At 43.4% G+C, this 15,276-nt stretch overlaps 1 protein-coding gene across 3 annotated transcripts; it reads right to left on the bottom strand.

The window, feature by feature from the left end:
• Positions 1 to 2,152: 2,152 nt before the first annotated feature.
• Positions 2,153 to 14,565, bottom strand: RAPSN (receptor associated protein of the synapse; the record flags this gene model as incomplete). 3 transcript variants are annotated; one of them, XM_083751996.1, is made up of 9 exons in its annotated part: positions 2,153 to 3,187; positions 4,441 to 4,640; positions 5,597 to 5,650; positions 6,665 to 6,787; positions 7,055 to 7,153; positions 7,619 to 7,777; positions 9,315 to 11,548; positions 11,759 to 13,636; positions 13,902 to 14,565. In XM_083751996.1, 7 exons carry the CDS (start codon positions 9,729 to 9,731, stop codon positions 3,115 to 3,117), a joined length of 1,125 nt encoding a protein of 374 aa, XP_083608122.1. In that variant the 3' UTR covers positions 2,153 to 3,114. The 3 variants fall into 3 exon arrangements, with proteins under 3 accessions (XP_083608122.1, XP_083608123.1, XP_083608121.1); XM_083751997.1 differs by lacking the exon at positions 11,759 to 13,636 and having other exon boundaries at positions 9,315 to 9,689; positions 14,342 to 14,557; XM_083751995.1 differs by lacking the exon at positions 11,759 to 13,636 and having other exon boundaries at positions 9,315 to 9,653; positions 14,342 to 14,557.
• Between the last annotated feature and the right edge of the window lie 711 nt (positions 14,566 to 15,276).

The raw sequence follows: 15,276 nt of genomic DNA, 5'->3' as shown, positions 1-15,276 counted from the left end.
CGTTTGCTGGCAGGGCTGGGAAACGGAGGCCAGCAACAGGGAAGAAGAGAGGCGGGGGAAGAACGAGTCCGGAGGCCAGCTTAGCTTTAAAGCCTTTTAGGGATATAATATTCAGGCAGTCAATTAACTGTGAACTTTCCCTTTAAAGTGTTCAGTTAATTGACAGCGTCTCAATGTCCCCTTACGCTCAGGCGAAAGAACACCCTTAGCGCTCTTCTCCTTTGCAATCGCCGTTATCTACGTAAAATGTGTTTACTGTGTAATAAAGCAGTTGAGACCGGGATCTGAGTCATGTTTCAACAATAAAGACCGCTGCCAAGTCGTTCTCACTCAGTCCCCCATCAGATAGATGAAGATCGTGACCCACACTTGGTTAAAATTCTCACGCAGTCTGCAATATGGGGATGCTAAAAGTGGACTTCATTAGAGGGTTGTCATATAAGCCACTGTGTCTCGCAGCATGCCACCATCACATCAGCAAGATGGATTATTAATAATGGGTGACATCATGCTAGGAGATTGTTGCAAGCCACTCTCTCAGCCTCAGCTCTCCTCCCTCCACAATCCATGCTAGGAACATTTACTGTAAGCCAGCACCCTGATAATTTATTGAAAGATAGGGTATAAATCCTAATAAAGCCTGAGCTTGCTTATTTGCAACATAGCAACATTAACATGTCATTGTACAGTTCCCCTCTTCCTTGTACAGGAAACCCTTTCAGAACAACCTAATTAAAAAAACACACACACACATTTTTTCATATAAGGCAAGTTTGAAAACATTGCTGAAAGTTGGTTTTTGTTTTTACATCTAGTGGGCACAGCTTGGCAAAGCCTGGTACCTTGCTACTACCTTTAACCTCAACTTAGTATTCAGTATAAATTGAAGGGTTTTTAAAAGCACACCTTGCTCTAACTTTTACCTATTTAGTTGTGTGGCAAACTGCTTACAAAATGCAAACATTCTGTCTTAAACCTACCTCTGCTTAACTGCCTCTGCTGACATGTTAGGAACAACTTGAACTGATGTGTAATATGAGTACATTAATTCAATTATTCAGTACTGTATATAATAATGCAACAAATACATTCACTTAAATAAGCTCCATATCACAGAGCTTGTGCAGTTAATGCATCACATTCTCACCTGTTTCATTTTCAGCCTTATCAATTTGTGATAGCCAAAAGCAGTCAGATCTATTGAAGACAATGGTCTTGAATTGTGGTTTTTCTGTTGTATTATAACAAACAACTAGAAAAATAAACTAAAGACCTGAAATGACTTTCCAGTGTGTCTATCTTCACTAGTTGCTTGATAAGCCTGTTGCTTATTGCTTATAAGCTTGTTGCTTAATAGTCTTTCATTGCATTTACTAGGGGGAAAGAAGGTTCTCAATGCCATTCCTCACATACTATGCAACTGTAAGCGTATTTTCTCAAAAGTAAATCCCACTGAGTTTAGTGGGACCTCACAACAAAGGTGCTTAGGATTGCAGTTTTTGTGAAATGTGTCTTCTGGAAAGCTATAAAACACAGGTACGGATTTAATCTAGCATGCTACATATAGATCAGGGTCCAAGTCCTCATTCATGATGCAACTCCTATGCTGCCTTAGGGATGAGGGGCGTAGCCTTTAAAATGTGCTTGTGGTAAGAACTTTTGCTGTTTATAAACTCCTGTAGGAGTGTACAGAAGGGATCCCAAAGTCAACTGTAATCTGTAGAAAACAGAATCTCTCCTCCAACCATCTCCCAAGTCAATTTGCCGTCAAACCAAAGACAGCTGGCAGTGAAAAAGCAGGATTCTTGTGAAATCTGCTAAGATTCGGCACACACATAGGATAAGAAATCCACAAAAATCCTAACAAACATACTGATTTATTCCCTCATCTGCACTTAGGGTTGCTCACAAGCCTTTTCCAATTCTCCTCAAATAGCTCTTGCATTAAAAATGAGGCCATTCCCTTCTCTCTACATTCTGGCTTTCTTCTTGTTGTTGTTGTTTTGATAGGAACACAGAATGCAACAGTATATTAATAAAAAATGATGCTAACTACAGCATGCATTACTTGGTTAAAAACTGCTTTTCATGTTTGTGGGCGGTGGTGGTGGGAGAGACAACTGTGTCAAGGTAATTTGAAAATACTGAGTCGTTGGCTGATACAACTTTATTGATTCCAGTATAAATAGTTTTACTGAATGTATAAATATACTGAAGACAACATAATTGCAGACAGGTAACTGCTTCTGCTTGTGTAACATCACAATACTATAGCAAACGAATAAAACAAAAGAAACATCCCCCCAACAAGCACCTTTCCCCACCCTGGCCCAAGAGGCTTTCCCTTTGTAGTCCATGCAGCAATTGGATTTTCTGCAGGAGCAGAATAGAGCGGCTCTCAAGCCAAATAAATCCAATACTCTGGGCAGAATCCCAAGCACACTGTGGCAGACACAAACACATTGCTGGAAGACAGGTGGAGACATCACAGAGCTGAACATTCTAAGGCAAAAGAAGCTTGAATTTGATAAGTCAGGTGAGCTCATCAAAGGATCCTATTTTATATTACAGATATCATATTAATTTCCCGAAGTATATACAGGGAACTGCTGCTGGGCATCCAATACATGCCATGAGGAAGTAACATATAGTGGTACTTGGGAAATGGCTGGTACCTCTCTATAGCTACATCAACCAAGTACAGTGTGCTGTCATGATAATTTTGTTTCCCACAAGGAATGAATAAAAACAAGGTGTGTGGTATGAGTGTCAGAACTGGACCTGGTAGAAACTACCAGAAGCAGCAGAACATGAGAATGAGGGGACTGGGATCGTAGGAAGACATGCTAACCAACTCCCTTCAAAGAACAAAGGTGACATATTGGTTGTGATAACTGGTTTTGAGGAAAGAGATGTCAGAGAACTCCAGGTAGACATCCACAACTCAGATGTGTGGAACATCAGGAAGCAGAGAACTAGGTCCACATGTTGCATCCAGTCTGCAGGAGACCCTCTTCCTACCCATTGGTTCCCCATCTCCATACCATGAGCCTAAAATGTTCCAGCTATTTGACACTTATCAAATGAGCTCTCTTAAATCATGGATTCAGTGGATCACACAAATCCTGGTTTAACAGATGAGCGCCGGCAATTGGGGCAACCACGTGTCCCATTGGTCTGAAGACACCTGCAGTGAAAAAGAACACCATAAGCTGGAGTGTAGAGGAGGTCCTAACTTAAATAACTAGTCTTTAGGGAGGAATAGGACCTGATAATTACTAATTACCTATACTCATAATTGAATCATTGGAAAGAACCACAAGCACGGGGGTTGGACTCGATGGCCCTTGTGGTCTCTTCCAACTCTATGATTCTATGATTCATCTAGTTCAACCGTCTCTGCAATGCAGGAATCTTTAGCCCAGAATGGGGCTCAAACCCACCACCCTGAGAATAAGAGTCTCATGGTCTACCAACTGAGCTATCTCTGTACAGTATTTAAGATACAGGAATAAGGCACATAACGATACCATTTAAAAAACACTGCCACACAAATCAATATTCAGAGTAGACTCATTGAAATTAAAGGACATAAGCCCACTGATCTCAATGCATCTACTCAGAGTATAACTTAGTCACTCACTGTTTTCCAAATCTGTTACAGGGATGCTTTCTTTTTCATTGAAGAAAACTAAGCAACTCATTTGCTGCAATTTGTGGGTTTTATCCACTCACATTAACCATTAGTCATGGCTATGCTACCAACCTGTTCACATTCTCTTTTTGTTTGTTAATATTTGATCTGCTATTTACTACATGCTAAAGTTAGCCTTGCCAGATTATGGATGCCAAGATTTCTCGTCCATGAGGTCATTTGCTGTTTTCTTTTTGATGCTGGCCTCCAGGACCTCTTTGTTTACAATCAGACTTCCAAACCACTCCTGAACTCCCCTAGTTTCATTCCATGCTTCTGCAAAGCATGGAGTTGCTCCATTCACTCACTCTACCCTCTTGCCTGTTGCATTTCCCACCATGTAAGGCAGCATTTAGTAACTCATAGTGACAGATTACCCCTTCAACTCCTTTTTTAATGCACAGCATATGCTAAATTTGGACAACATTTTGGAACAGATGACCTTCAACTACTTCCTGATTTTATTATTCTATTTGCTCATTTTGGAGTAGACATCAAGCACAATCCATCCTTTCTTCCATTTCCAATTTTCCACATTTTGCAAATAGTTTGTGGTGCAATATGACCTAGTTCCTACTGGCTCATAAACTTCAATATACCTCCCTACCAACTTCACTACAAAACAAGAGTTGTGTCATTAACAGCAGACCTTCATTAGTTAATAAAGAATTCATTCATTCACCAACATCCCCCAGTCAATTCAGCTCTATCACTTATGATCTGATGCATCCCTTTCTGTTACTTACTTTATATGGAAGACATGGGAGCAGGGCAAAGCTTGGAGCTGGTGGTTCTTGTCTCCAATAGATTCGCCACACATGCCACAGTAAAGCTCCATTTCTTCCACACATTCATGAAACTTCACCACATGGTTGCGAAGCTCCCGCTGCTGCCCCTTTGTGCGGTAGATGCCTTCACACAGGCAGTGAACCTTCAGCAGGCCAAGCTGTGCGGAGATGGGGAAAGACGGAAAGGGCATCACAGAGGACTAGACTGGCTTTCTGCGGATCCAACCATTTCAATCCTTAATCAGCAATAAAACTTTCTCTTTTACAACTTTCCTACACCTTTATCACCTCCTGTGTCTCCCCTTGTGCTCCTCCTTGTCCTCTACCATCTGCCAGGTTAGTTTTCTCTCACCTAGAACTCTTGTTTTTGTAAGGTGAAAATCTTACAACATACATATTAATCAAGCTTGATGAAAATGTCCCTCTTTTCAGGTTCAGTGGACAATTTCCCACATTAACCATACTCAGAGGAGACCCACTGAAGTTTATGGACATTTACAATGATTGCCTCTCCTAAACCATCTGTAAAATGAGAGAGGTTGTTTTCTCCTCAGTGTAGTAGCTACCATGCTAACTCCATTTTCCTGAAAGTTATAAAAAGCTGGGAATAGCTCTTTTCTTCCCTTTCTATTAAGAAGGCCTGCCTCCACCAAGAGCGCAGCTTACATTATCAATTTACACTAAAGTGTTCTCCTGAAGAATCCTGAGAATTGTATTTTGGTGAGGTGTTGCAGTTTCTGTTAGGAATTCCTATCCCTGCTCCCTCAAAAGTACCCTGGTGAAAGGAATTGACTGTTAACCAATTACAAGTCTATAGTTTTCCATCAGTGCCAGGGCTTTCATCAGTCACCACTGCCTTTTAAAAGTGTCTTCTTATGGTGATATTGTGCATTCATTTTCACTTGGGAGCTGCCTTGGAGGCCTGTTAAGAAGAAAGCCAGATTCAACTTTTTATATCCTTTCTTATTTAGAGTAGACCCATCAAAGTCAATGGTCATTGATTTCAGCGAGTCTCCTCAGAATATGACTTAGATGGACACAACTCAAATATTTTAAATAAATAGAGCAGATTACCTCATAATTGGCACAAGGAATTGGCAATGAGAGGACTTACCTTGTTTCCTAGTCCCTCTGCCACGTCATAAGCCTTCTCGATACTTTCTAGTGCCTGTGGGAAATAAAACAAGATCACTATGCTGCATATTACTGTAGTCGAGACAGAAATAAATCCATTTTATGCAGCTTTCATGTTGCATGCCGAAACACACCTCAGGTGAAAAGGCTATGGCTTTAGATTGATTTTTTTAAAAAAATTATTACAATCTATTGTGTGCATTTCTCCTATATCTACTCATGTTGGATAGCTCACTGAAAACTTCAACTCAACCGTGCAGTGGCAGTGAGAAAGCCTAGTTCCACCCTAGAGATTATTAGGGAAGGAACAGAAACTAAGATGGTCAATTTGGTAAGGCCTTTTGTGGAAATCTATGGTGCAGCTACATGGTCCTGCTTGCCACATTTGATTATCGCTGTTGGCATCTATCTGTCTTGAGGGACAATGGAGTGCGTCTCTAGGGGCAAACGCAAACCGCTGGAGAATCACAGTGCCCACAGTGGCTGCAGAAACTGGTAACTTGTAACTGCTGCCTCCCACGTTGGAGAGCTGCAGATTTCCCATCTACCCCTGCCATGAAGGAATCCTTAGTCATACTCTCTGTGAATGGTCCGTGAACATATCTGAGCAGGAAGGCACTGTCTCTGTCTCTTCACTATGGGAACAGGTAATCTTAATGTTTCACAGTTATCTCCAGATTCCCCTTATTATGTACTTTTGAATTTCCCCAGCCACAACCAAGGATCTTTGGTTGGAACTGGATGTTACAGTTTTCTGTAAAATGAGCATAGAACTGAAGAAATAAAGTGCCATGGTGATAAAGATCAATCCCCTTCTGCTCCCCATTTGCTACATTGGTGTCTTAGGCTACGTCTTAGTTCATGTAATAAAAATCAGGCCATAGGAACATTGGATTGGTACAGGCTAGCATTAGCAGTATGAAGAATATTTAAGGTGGTAACTGCAAGGGCCAAGTTGTTGGGATTTAGGGGAAAGAACTGAAACGGAAGAGATCAAAGGGGAATCAAGTGTCATCTATTCAGCTTTTCAGTTTAGCCTATCACTGACCTTGTCCAGTTCCTTCTGAATCACCCAGCACTTGGCCACGCCCACCAGCACCTGGATCTGTCCCAGACGGTTCCCAATCTCGGTCATGATGCTCATTGAGGAATCGTAACGGGGGAATGCTGTCTGCGGTATAAGAGAGGTCAATCACTCTCCAAGCCTTATAACTTAATCTCCAACTGCTGTTGCCTGTTTCATAGGACGGAATGGGTGTTTCATACCTGCAGGAGTATGCAGAGCTTGTCTGAGGCCCAGGACAGGAGTCTTGTTAGAATAAAGTCATAAACTCAAACAAAAAAAAGCAGTGGGTCTCTGGCAAGGCACCCCAGCTGGCTTAGTTCTGGGCAAGTGTACCTGGCTGCCCCCCACCCCACTCCGCATGGGCCTGCATACCTGTATATCTGCACGGCTGCGGTGGATATCAGCAAAGCAAAGCAGGCATTGTGCCTGCAAAGGACGATCTCCATGCTGAAGGGCAATCTTCATTGACTCCTAGCAAGAAAATGTCACAGAATCAGAATTTAAACCTTTTCAACCACACCATAGATCCAGTTTGCTCTAAGAATTTTGCATCTACTTGGGGGTGAGGGTGTTCACATATTGTATATTGGTCTTGTGCCCCACTTGCACTGGAGAGCTCTCACCCATGTTATCTGCTGGCAATAAGAGAAAGCAGGAGTATACTTGTATGAGCTACAGGGCATATATTGCAATAGATGCCTTTATCTATGTGGGAATATACTTTGTACTATGTCAGACCTTCTATTTCTCTATCTAGCTCAATACTGTCCACTCTGATTGGCAGAATCTCTCTAGGGTCTATTTGACCTTTTAACTTGAGATGTCAGGGAGTGAACTGTTCACAAAGCAGGTCTGTTGCCACAGAATTACAGTCCATCCCTTGCTGACCTGCAGAGACCTCTCATTCTCTTTTTTTAGCGCCTCGCCACCTTGTACCTCACAGCATTCCATTGCGTCGGCCAAGCGCCCCAACTTCCGATAGGCCACAGCCATGTAGTACTGACTCATCGCTCGGTACTTTAGACTCCAGCCCTTTCCATAATCATTCACCAGCTCCGCAGCCTTGCATGGAAAGAACAGGGCTTTCTCATAGTCCTTAAAAAGATAAGAGACAAAAGCAGGGACAGAGGTGGGTGGGAGAGAAGCATGAGACCCTTAAGACTGCTTGTGGAGCAGCAAAGAGCCTGTCAAGGTAATAAGGGGAGCACCTATCTCCAGTTCTGCAAGCAGGCGGAAACCTAGTCCCAAATCAGCCAGGCTGTAAGGTGCATGCATTGTATGGTATGTACAGCAGACATGCCTATTTCTCATCAATCTCTTAATTCCACGATCTCTCATAAATTAGAAGATAAAACTTAGCAGATTTATAAACTCACCTATTTGCAGTAACGTAGGGAAACCCACCTACTCTGCACATTGCTGCTGCTCTTCAAAGGGCTTGCTTCTCATTGTACAGATTTTAGTGAACAGCAATTTGGGAAAGGGGTTTGAGTCTTTTACAAATCCCCAAATTTAAAGTGAGAATGCATTAAAAACAAGCGTTGCCAAGGTTACACCCAGGGTCAGGGGGCCTATTGCCCCAGAATAGGAATATGCTTGTTTTCCCCAGAATTGGGAGAATTTCCTTCTCAGAAATGTAAAGCATTAGGAGGGAAACCTGCCAAACCCTCTCCAATGGAAAACACTGGTACTAGCAGTGCTTTCCCCCCCCGGGGGTGCTTCAGTACGCAGTACCAGCACCCTTTTTTCCCTAGAAGACAAGCACTTATTAAAAGTGTGCCACTTACTCCAACAACTTTATGGTGAGTACCTTTTTTCTAGAAGAAAAGTACTAGTAGTTTGGGATTCATTCACACAAGTGAGGGAGTTGTTTATTGAGTTATTTGATAGAACATTGTCCATGTTGATGGGCACTGCATTCATTTTCTCAGAAAATTCTGTATGTGACAACTAATCAGACACAACCACACCACATGACCAAAAGGTGCTGTAACTGCAGTTATACCTTGAAAATGATGGCGTAAGTAAGGTATGTTACAGTCCCCCTTAAGCACATTTACCTTGTGCACAATCAGCTTTATTTGCTTGGCAAATAAATAAACAAAAGGGGGATGGAATGGGGGCAGCTGTCCTGGGGGAAAAGACTTTGGCAATCCCACCCGCCACTGCACCCAATGTGTTTTGATTTTGGTTTAGACCAAAATTTGGTTTAGTGATTGCGGGAATGTAACCCGTGTGTAATTTTCAGGCTTCCTATACCAAAACTGTAATATATGGAGCAGCCTCAAAGTCAAGCCCTTCTTTAAGGACTGCCAACTTGGCACTGCCACCTTTGCTAACTAGGCAATCAGTGCCCTGCTCCTCCTGTTATTGTTGGCAAGGGTTGTCAGGATCTTTTCAGCCTGAATGATGGCTCCCCACACTCATTGTGGGGCAGCCTAAGAGGGGGCAAAGGTATCTGCCTGTCACCAGGATACTTTCCCGGCCTCATCCTGCACATTACATGACCAAACCACAGTCTGGACAGCCCCATGGACATTTGTCCGCATGCCTCAAATTCCTTCTGCTCCTGTCATATTGTCCAACCTCTTAACTGCAGTCCCTCTTCTCCTCCTGCCTGAGCAGTACCCACCTTGAGGTGTGTGTAGAAATTCCCTAAGCTGCAGCAGACGCGGCACTCCAGCATCTTGTCGTCATTGTTGTGGGCATAGCGCAGGGCTTTCTCAAAACACTCCAGAGCCTTCTGGAAGATGCTGAGGCCGAGGTAGGCATTGCCCATGCTGAGGCTGACTTGGCCATTGAGCTGCAGGCTCACTGTGGTGCCTTGCATGTTCAGGCAGGTCTTGCAGTAGGAGATGGTTTTTTGGAATTCACAGAGCTTCTCATTGCTCCGAGCCAGATTCAGGTAGCTCTCTGTAAGGTAGTCCGGATCCTCCAGCTCCCGGGCTGTGTCTATCTGCACAACTGCAAACTTCCAGCAGAGAACAGAACATTTAAGGAACATCATCTCTGTTGCTAGAAAAGATACTGCTGATGCATTCAGGTGCATGATGCACTGAGGAGCTTGGAGTTAAGAATACAGAGGTATGATACACTGGGTGAATTAAGGCCAGAGGTGGAGGTTTAAGCAGATACAAGAGACCTTCATGTCAAAGAAGCCTCAAATGTGGGTATAAGGAGGAGCTGCCAATGGTCACAGGAGGAGACAGAAGGTGAGAGAGGGAGGAATTTAAACCTCCTTCATTGGAGGCTTTTAAGCAGAGCTTGGATGGCCATCTGTCATGGATGCTTTAGTTGAGATTCCTGCATTGCAGGGGGAATGTTCCAACTCCATGATTCTATCATTTTATGAATCTCAGTGGGCATCGTAATTAATCCCCATTCTTCACAGCTATACTACTGTAAGCTCCAATGATTCCGTTCAGTCTATTGCTGGTTAAGGTCAGTTTTCTTCCTACTCAATTATCCTTACCAGAGTTTCTGTGTGAGGGAATTTCAGGAAAGATATCTTTCAGTAAAATTCAAGATTCCTTACCCATATCGTACCCTGTCTTTTTATATTTCAGTTCTGGCATTTTCAGAAAGATGGCAGCAGTATGAGAATGGACTGAATTGCTCCCTAAATAATTTGTTTTGGCTTATTTTCAACTACATTAAATATTAAACAGCTTTAACTAAACTAATTTCCTTAAATAATTAAATAGCTGTGCAGGTCTCGCTCTCAAACACTAAACACTGTGATATCCGATCACTCTCATGCCTCCCTGGCTCAGTCTTCCCATTGCACTGCAGTCTGCTGCTTTTTGGCTCGTAAAACTAATCGTTTTCATGGCTACTCTGTCTGCTTTCTGGTTTAACCCTGTTATTTGCGTGGAGGTTAGCAGGAATAAAGGGCCAATTGCCTAAGAAAACTGTTACATGTGGGGAAGCTAAGAGGGCAGAGGGCGCTACCAGCAAATTCAGTGGTATAACTAAAGCTGATTTAGAGATCTGGTAAAACAAAGGTGCTTCCCCAAAAGGTTGGACTTTTTACGGCAAGAAAAGTGACTAGAAACACGGGATAACCCCTTGTGACGCGGTAACATCTAACCTCCCCACAAGCAAAGAAGAAAGAATGCTCATTAAATAGCCAACATGGCCTCATCTCCTTTGCAAAGAAATCAGGATGAATGCTCAATAAGCAGGTAATCTGGAAGCATGCTGGGCAAAGAAAGGGCTTTCTTGTATAAGAAACAAGTGAGTCAGAAATGGTAGGATATTGCTGCCTTGATTTTTTAAATTAAGCTGGTCAAAACCCAAATGCAATATAATTAAGTAAAACAAACTACTTGACTCTTTCTCTCTCTCTCTGCTGCGTCTCCTTACCACGGGCTGCTACCCTTCCATGCAGAAAAGTGTGTCCTGGGTAAAGCAGTCCTAACAACCCTTTCCATTAACTTGCTTCCCTTCTGTGTATCATTAAGAAAGGGATTAATTGTAGCCAGGATGCTGATCCCTGGAATTGCACCCTAGACCAGCCCCTCTTCAACTCACATAGCTTTTGCCATCCAGAACTTTTGCCTGTGGTCTCTCCTTTAGTGTTAAACAGGTGCAACTATGTCCTTTCCCAGCTAATTAAAACCAGCTCCCATGCTAGATTTGAGGCAAAGAATTAAGCGCCATCTTGATGAACAGAAGTGCTTGGCAAGGCTTTCCATTTATAAATTGTTTATTCCATAAGGTTCTCCAAACTTAGGTCCAGGTCTCTTAATTTAGACTCTGAAGTATTCAAGGCAAGGTATCTGTATCATTTCCAGCATCTTGATGAAGCACACGTTAGAGATGAAGTCATCTTAGCTAAATTAAATGTTTCACAGGTTATCGTCCCTGTTTATTATTTTAAGACTTAATATTAGATCTAAGCCAATGCTGTCCATGCATGTTTGTGCATGCACTCGCTGTGTGTGTGTGTGTGTGTACTGCGCTCATGCACTCATACAACTAGACTTCACTTTCCTTGCTCTTCTCATAGAATCATAGAATTCTGAACTCATAGAATCATAGAATACTCATAGAACTCATAGAATCATAGAATACTGAACTCATGCACTCATACAACTAGACTTCACCTTCCTTGCTCTTCTCACCTTCAGAATCTGCTCTAAAGAGTTGGTAGACCCCCTAGAGCAGATTTTAGGGGTATAACGGGGGTGGGGAGATTGGAGGGAAGGGAAGTCTCCTTGCTCAAGTGCAAGCCTGCTCACACAACATTGGATTCTACTGTGTCATTTCAAGCCTGCTGTCTCATTTGTTCTTCTATGGTTTAAACCTGTATTTCCCAAACTTGCGACTCCATCATTCCTGACCACTAGTCTTTCTAGCTAGGGATGATGGAAGTTGTAGTAGTCCAACAACAGCTGGAGACCCAAATTTGGGAAACCCTGACTTTAAACCTTTAAAAGCTCCTGTCAATATTTTGGTCAATTTGGAACCTCTCCTGCTCTCCATTTATCTGCAAAGCCTCCATCGCCTTGCTCCTGCCTATCCCTCTGCACTGATCTCCCAACATGTACCTTCTTGTGACCTTCACTCATCCATTCCTACAATCCTCAGCCATCCAAAGGGTGCCTGCTCCTTGCAATGCCTTCCCCCTTTCCCCCTTGCTGTCCTGGAATGCCCTCCCAGAAGAACACTTAAGAACATAAGAAAAGCCCTCCTTTGCAAACCGGAATGCTCCTGGCCACTGTGAATGGGTTTGAGCATCATTAAGCACCTCCTCATCCAATGCATCTGTTCTTACCTAAGAAGCACCTGGCTGTGAGCTCTTCAAGATGGAATGCATCACCCAGAGGCCTGCACAGAGATTAATGCACTTGCTTTGTGGAAGATGTGACAAGATTAAACACGAAACACCATACTGAGGAAATGACATTGAACAACTGTTGGGGTGGCTAATTGTTGTTCTTCTGCAGTCCCTCTTTTAGGTTTGTGTACATACCTATTTGGACTGTGAGCTCTCTGTATCCACCTGCCCATGTTTCAGACTTTATAGAATCTCTTGTGTGGCTATCACTTGGTCTTGGGGCTCTGTCAACCCTCAAATGAAACGCTTGCAAATGCTACTAGTTACATGCTGCACTAGCAAGAAATTAGGTTCCCAAGTATTTTACTGAAGGGACCACTAGTGGAGCTGAGTCTCTGTTGAAGGTACACTGGCCAGCACCCAACCCACGATATACAGATAATCCTCCCACAACTGTCTACACTGCACTTTTCCTACAATTGCCTTAAAATAAGGGTGACTTAACCTTTGGCCTTCCAAATGTTGCTGAACTACACTGTAGTCATAAAAGACGTAAGTGCTGGGCAAGTGGCTGTGGCTTGGCTGAAACTGCCCCAGAGGCCAAAGAGGGAGGCCTGGGGGCTGGATGTTCCCTGCCACTGAACTACAGCCTCCACACATCAGCTACACTGGCTGGGGCTGATGAGATTTGGAGGGCTCACAGATTCACCACCCCTGCCTTCAAGAGAACTAGTGTCATGTAGTAGCCAATAAGAACAGAGATTCTGGAAGATCTGAATTCCAGTCTCGTCTTGTTGGATGGCCTTTTGCAGAGCACTTACAACCCAGTGGTTACTAGCCATGATGGTTGTATAGCTTCCCTTTAGGATCAGAGGCAGCACGTCTCCGAATACCAATTGCTGGGGAACAACAACAGGAGCATCTAGTTGGCCACTGTGGGAAAGCGGATGCTGGACTAGATAGCTCTTTGGTCTGATCTATAAGGGCTCATCTTTTGTTTACCTCTCACCCCCTGGTTAGGTCATCACAAGAAGGTATGCAGGGTGCTTTGAACATGTAGGGGAAGTTCTGGCAACCCTGATCAAGCACCATTTGGGAGTCACTGCCTTACTGGCACCCGAGCATAAATGCTGGTAAAATGGTAACAAGAAAGGAGTGTCTGGCTATTGTTGCTGATTTACCGTATTTTTCGCTCTATAAGATGCACCAGACCACAAGACGCACCTAGTTTTTGGAGGAGGAAAACAAGAAAAAAAATATTCTGAATCCCAGAAGCCAGAACAGCAAGAGGGATCACTGTGCAGCGAAAGCAGCGATCCCTCTTGCTGTTCTGGCTTCTGGGATAGCTGCGCAGCCTGCATTCGCTCCATAAGACGCGCACACATTTCCCCTTACTTTTTAGGAGGAAAAAAGTGAGTCTTATAGAGCAAAAAATACGGTATTTAATTTGTATAACCCCCTTCTTCTGCATAATATGCATAAGATTGCATAATATGACAGATGAGTCACTGAAATCAAAGGATAGCCTCAGGGCATTGCCTCCTGAACAGTTATGCACACTTTCACACGCAAATAATGCTTTGCAAAACTGAACAATCTGCTACAATAACACAACATGCTTTGGCTAGCACAATTACGTTCCTGGGAATTAAACATCAAAGATGGACAATCTAAGAATTTCTGGGGATGGAGAACTGGGAGCAGAGATGCAGGATGGCAATTTACAAATCTAAGCAATTTACAGGACCTTCCAAGAGCCATTCTACCAAATCCAGTTTGTCTGCTGAACTGCTCCCCAAAGCCTGCTTGCCCACGACAGCTCCCATCCCCGTTTTAGGAGAGAAAAGAGCAGGCATTCAGCGTGAAATCTGCTTTACCTTTAGCATGTCTTTGTACCTGCCCATCTCTGAGTGAGCGGTGATGAGGCAACCCAGGACTCGAAACCTGCCAGCAGCATCCGTGCTCTTTTCCAAAACCTTCAACCAAACTTGCAGGGCCTTTTCTGTCTGGTTGGACTGGTAAAGTTGGAGTCCTTTTTCTATCTGCTGCTTTGTCTGGTCCTGACCCATCTCCTTTGTGCTCAAGAGCGTCATATACTAACCTGCCAGGACAGCAGACACACCGTGAAACACAATAAAGTTGGTGCTAAAACTGGAAGGCAGATTTTACCATTCGGAAGCTCTGGACCACAGGAACCTCGGACGATTCAGATGAAGGAATGTCAGCAGGAGATGGCAAATGTGGCCACCAAGGTCTTAGGGCAACCATCCTAATATTCTAGGCTAGCATCTTGGATGCTGCTCTCCTGCTAGAACTTTCTAAAACCCAAATCAATGAACAAAAGAGGTGGAAGACAAAAAAAACCACTGCAAGAAAAGAAGAGAAAAATCTCAAGTGGCTGGAGTGAAATTCAATCGGAATGGCCACTCCTGTGCCCCTCCCCTCCATTGGTGACAGCTGTGCCCGCCAATCCTGGTCACATGACTTCACAGGAATGCCAGTCTTGGTAACTCCCAAGGTCAGAAAGCAAGCCAGAAGCAGCCGCTGTCCTTCCCTCTACGTTGCTTTTATAAATATACCAGAGAAGGCATCCTTTGCTGCTGTGGTATAGCAAATTAAGGCTTTCATCCATTTCCATTCTAGCATTAAATAGACTATAAGAGCACTAAGAGTTTATGAGTAGCCTAACTGTGAGATGAGATGCGTGGTGCTTGTTAAGCACAATGGCCAAGAACGCTGCCTTCTTTAGGATTCCAAACACACATCTTGGAAACCTGAGTATTAAATGCAGAAGGATTTAAAACCGAGGATC

The sequence above is a fragment of the Podarcis gaigeae genome, assembly GCF_964106915.1.
Source record: "Podarcis gaigeae genome assembly, chromosome: 1".
Lineage (NCBI taxonomy): Eukaryota > Metazoa > Chordata > Lepidosauria > Squamata > Lacertidae > Podarcis > Podarcis gaigeae.
This window is presented reverse-complemented; position numbering and strand designations above follow the sequence as displayed.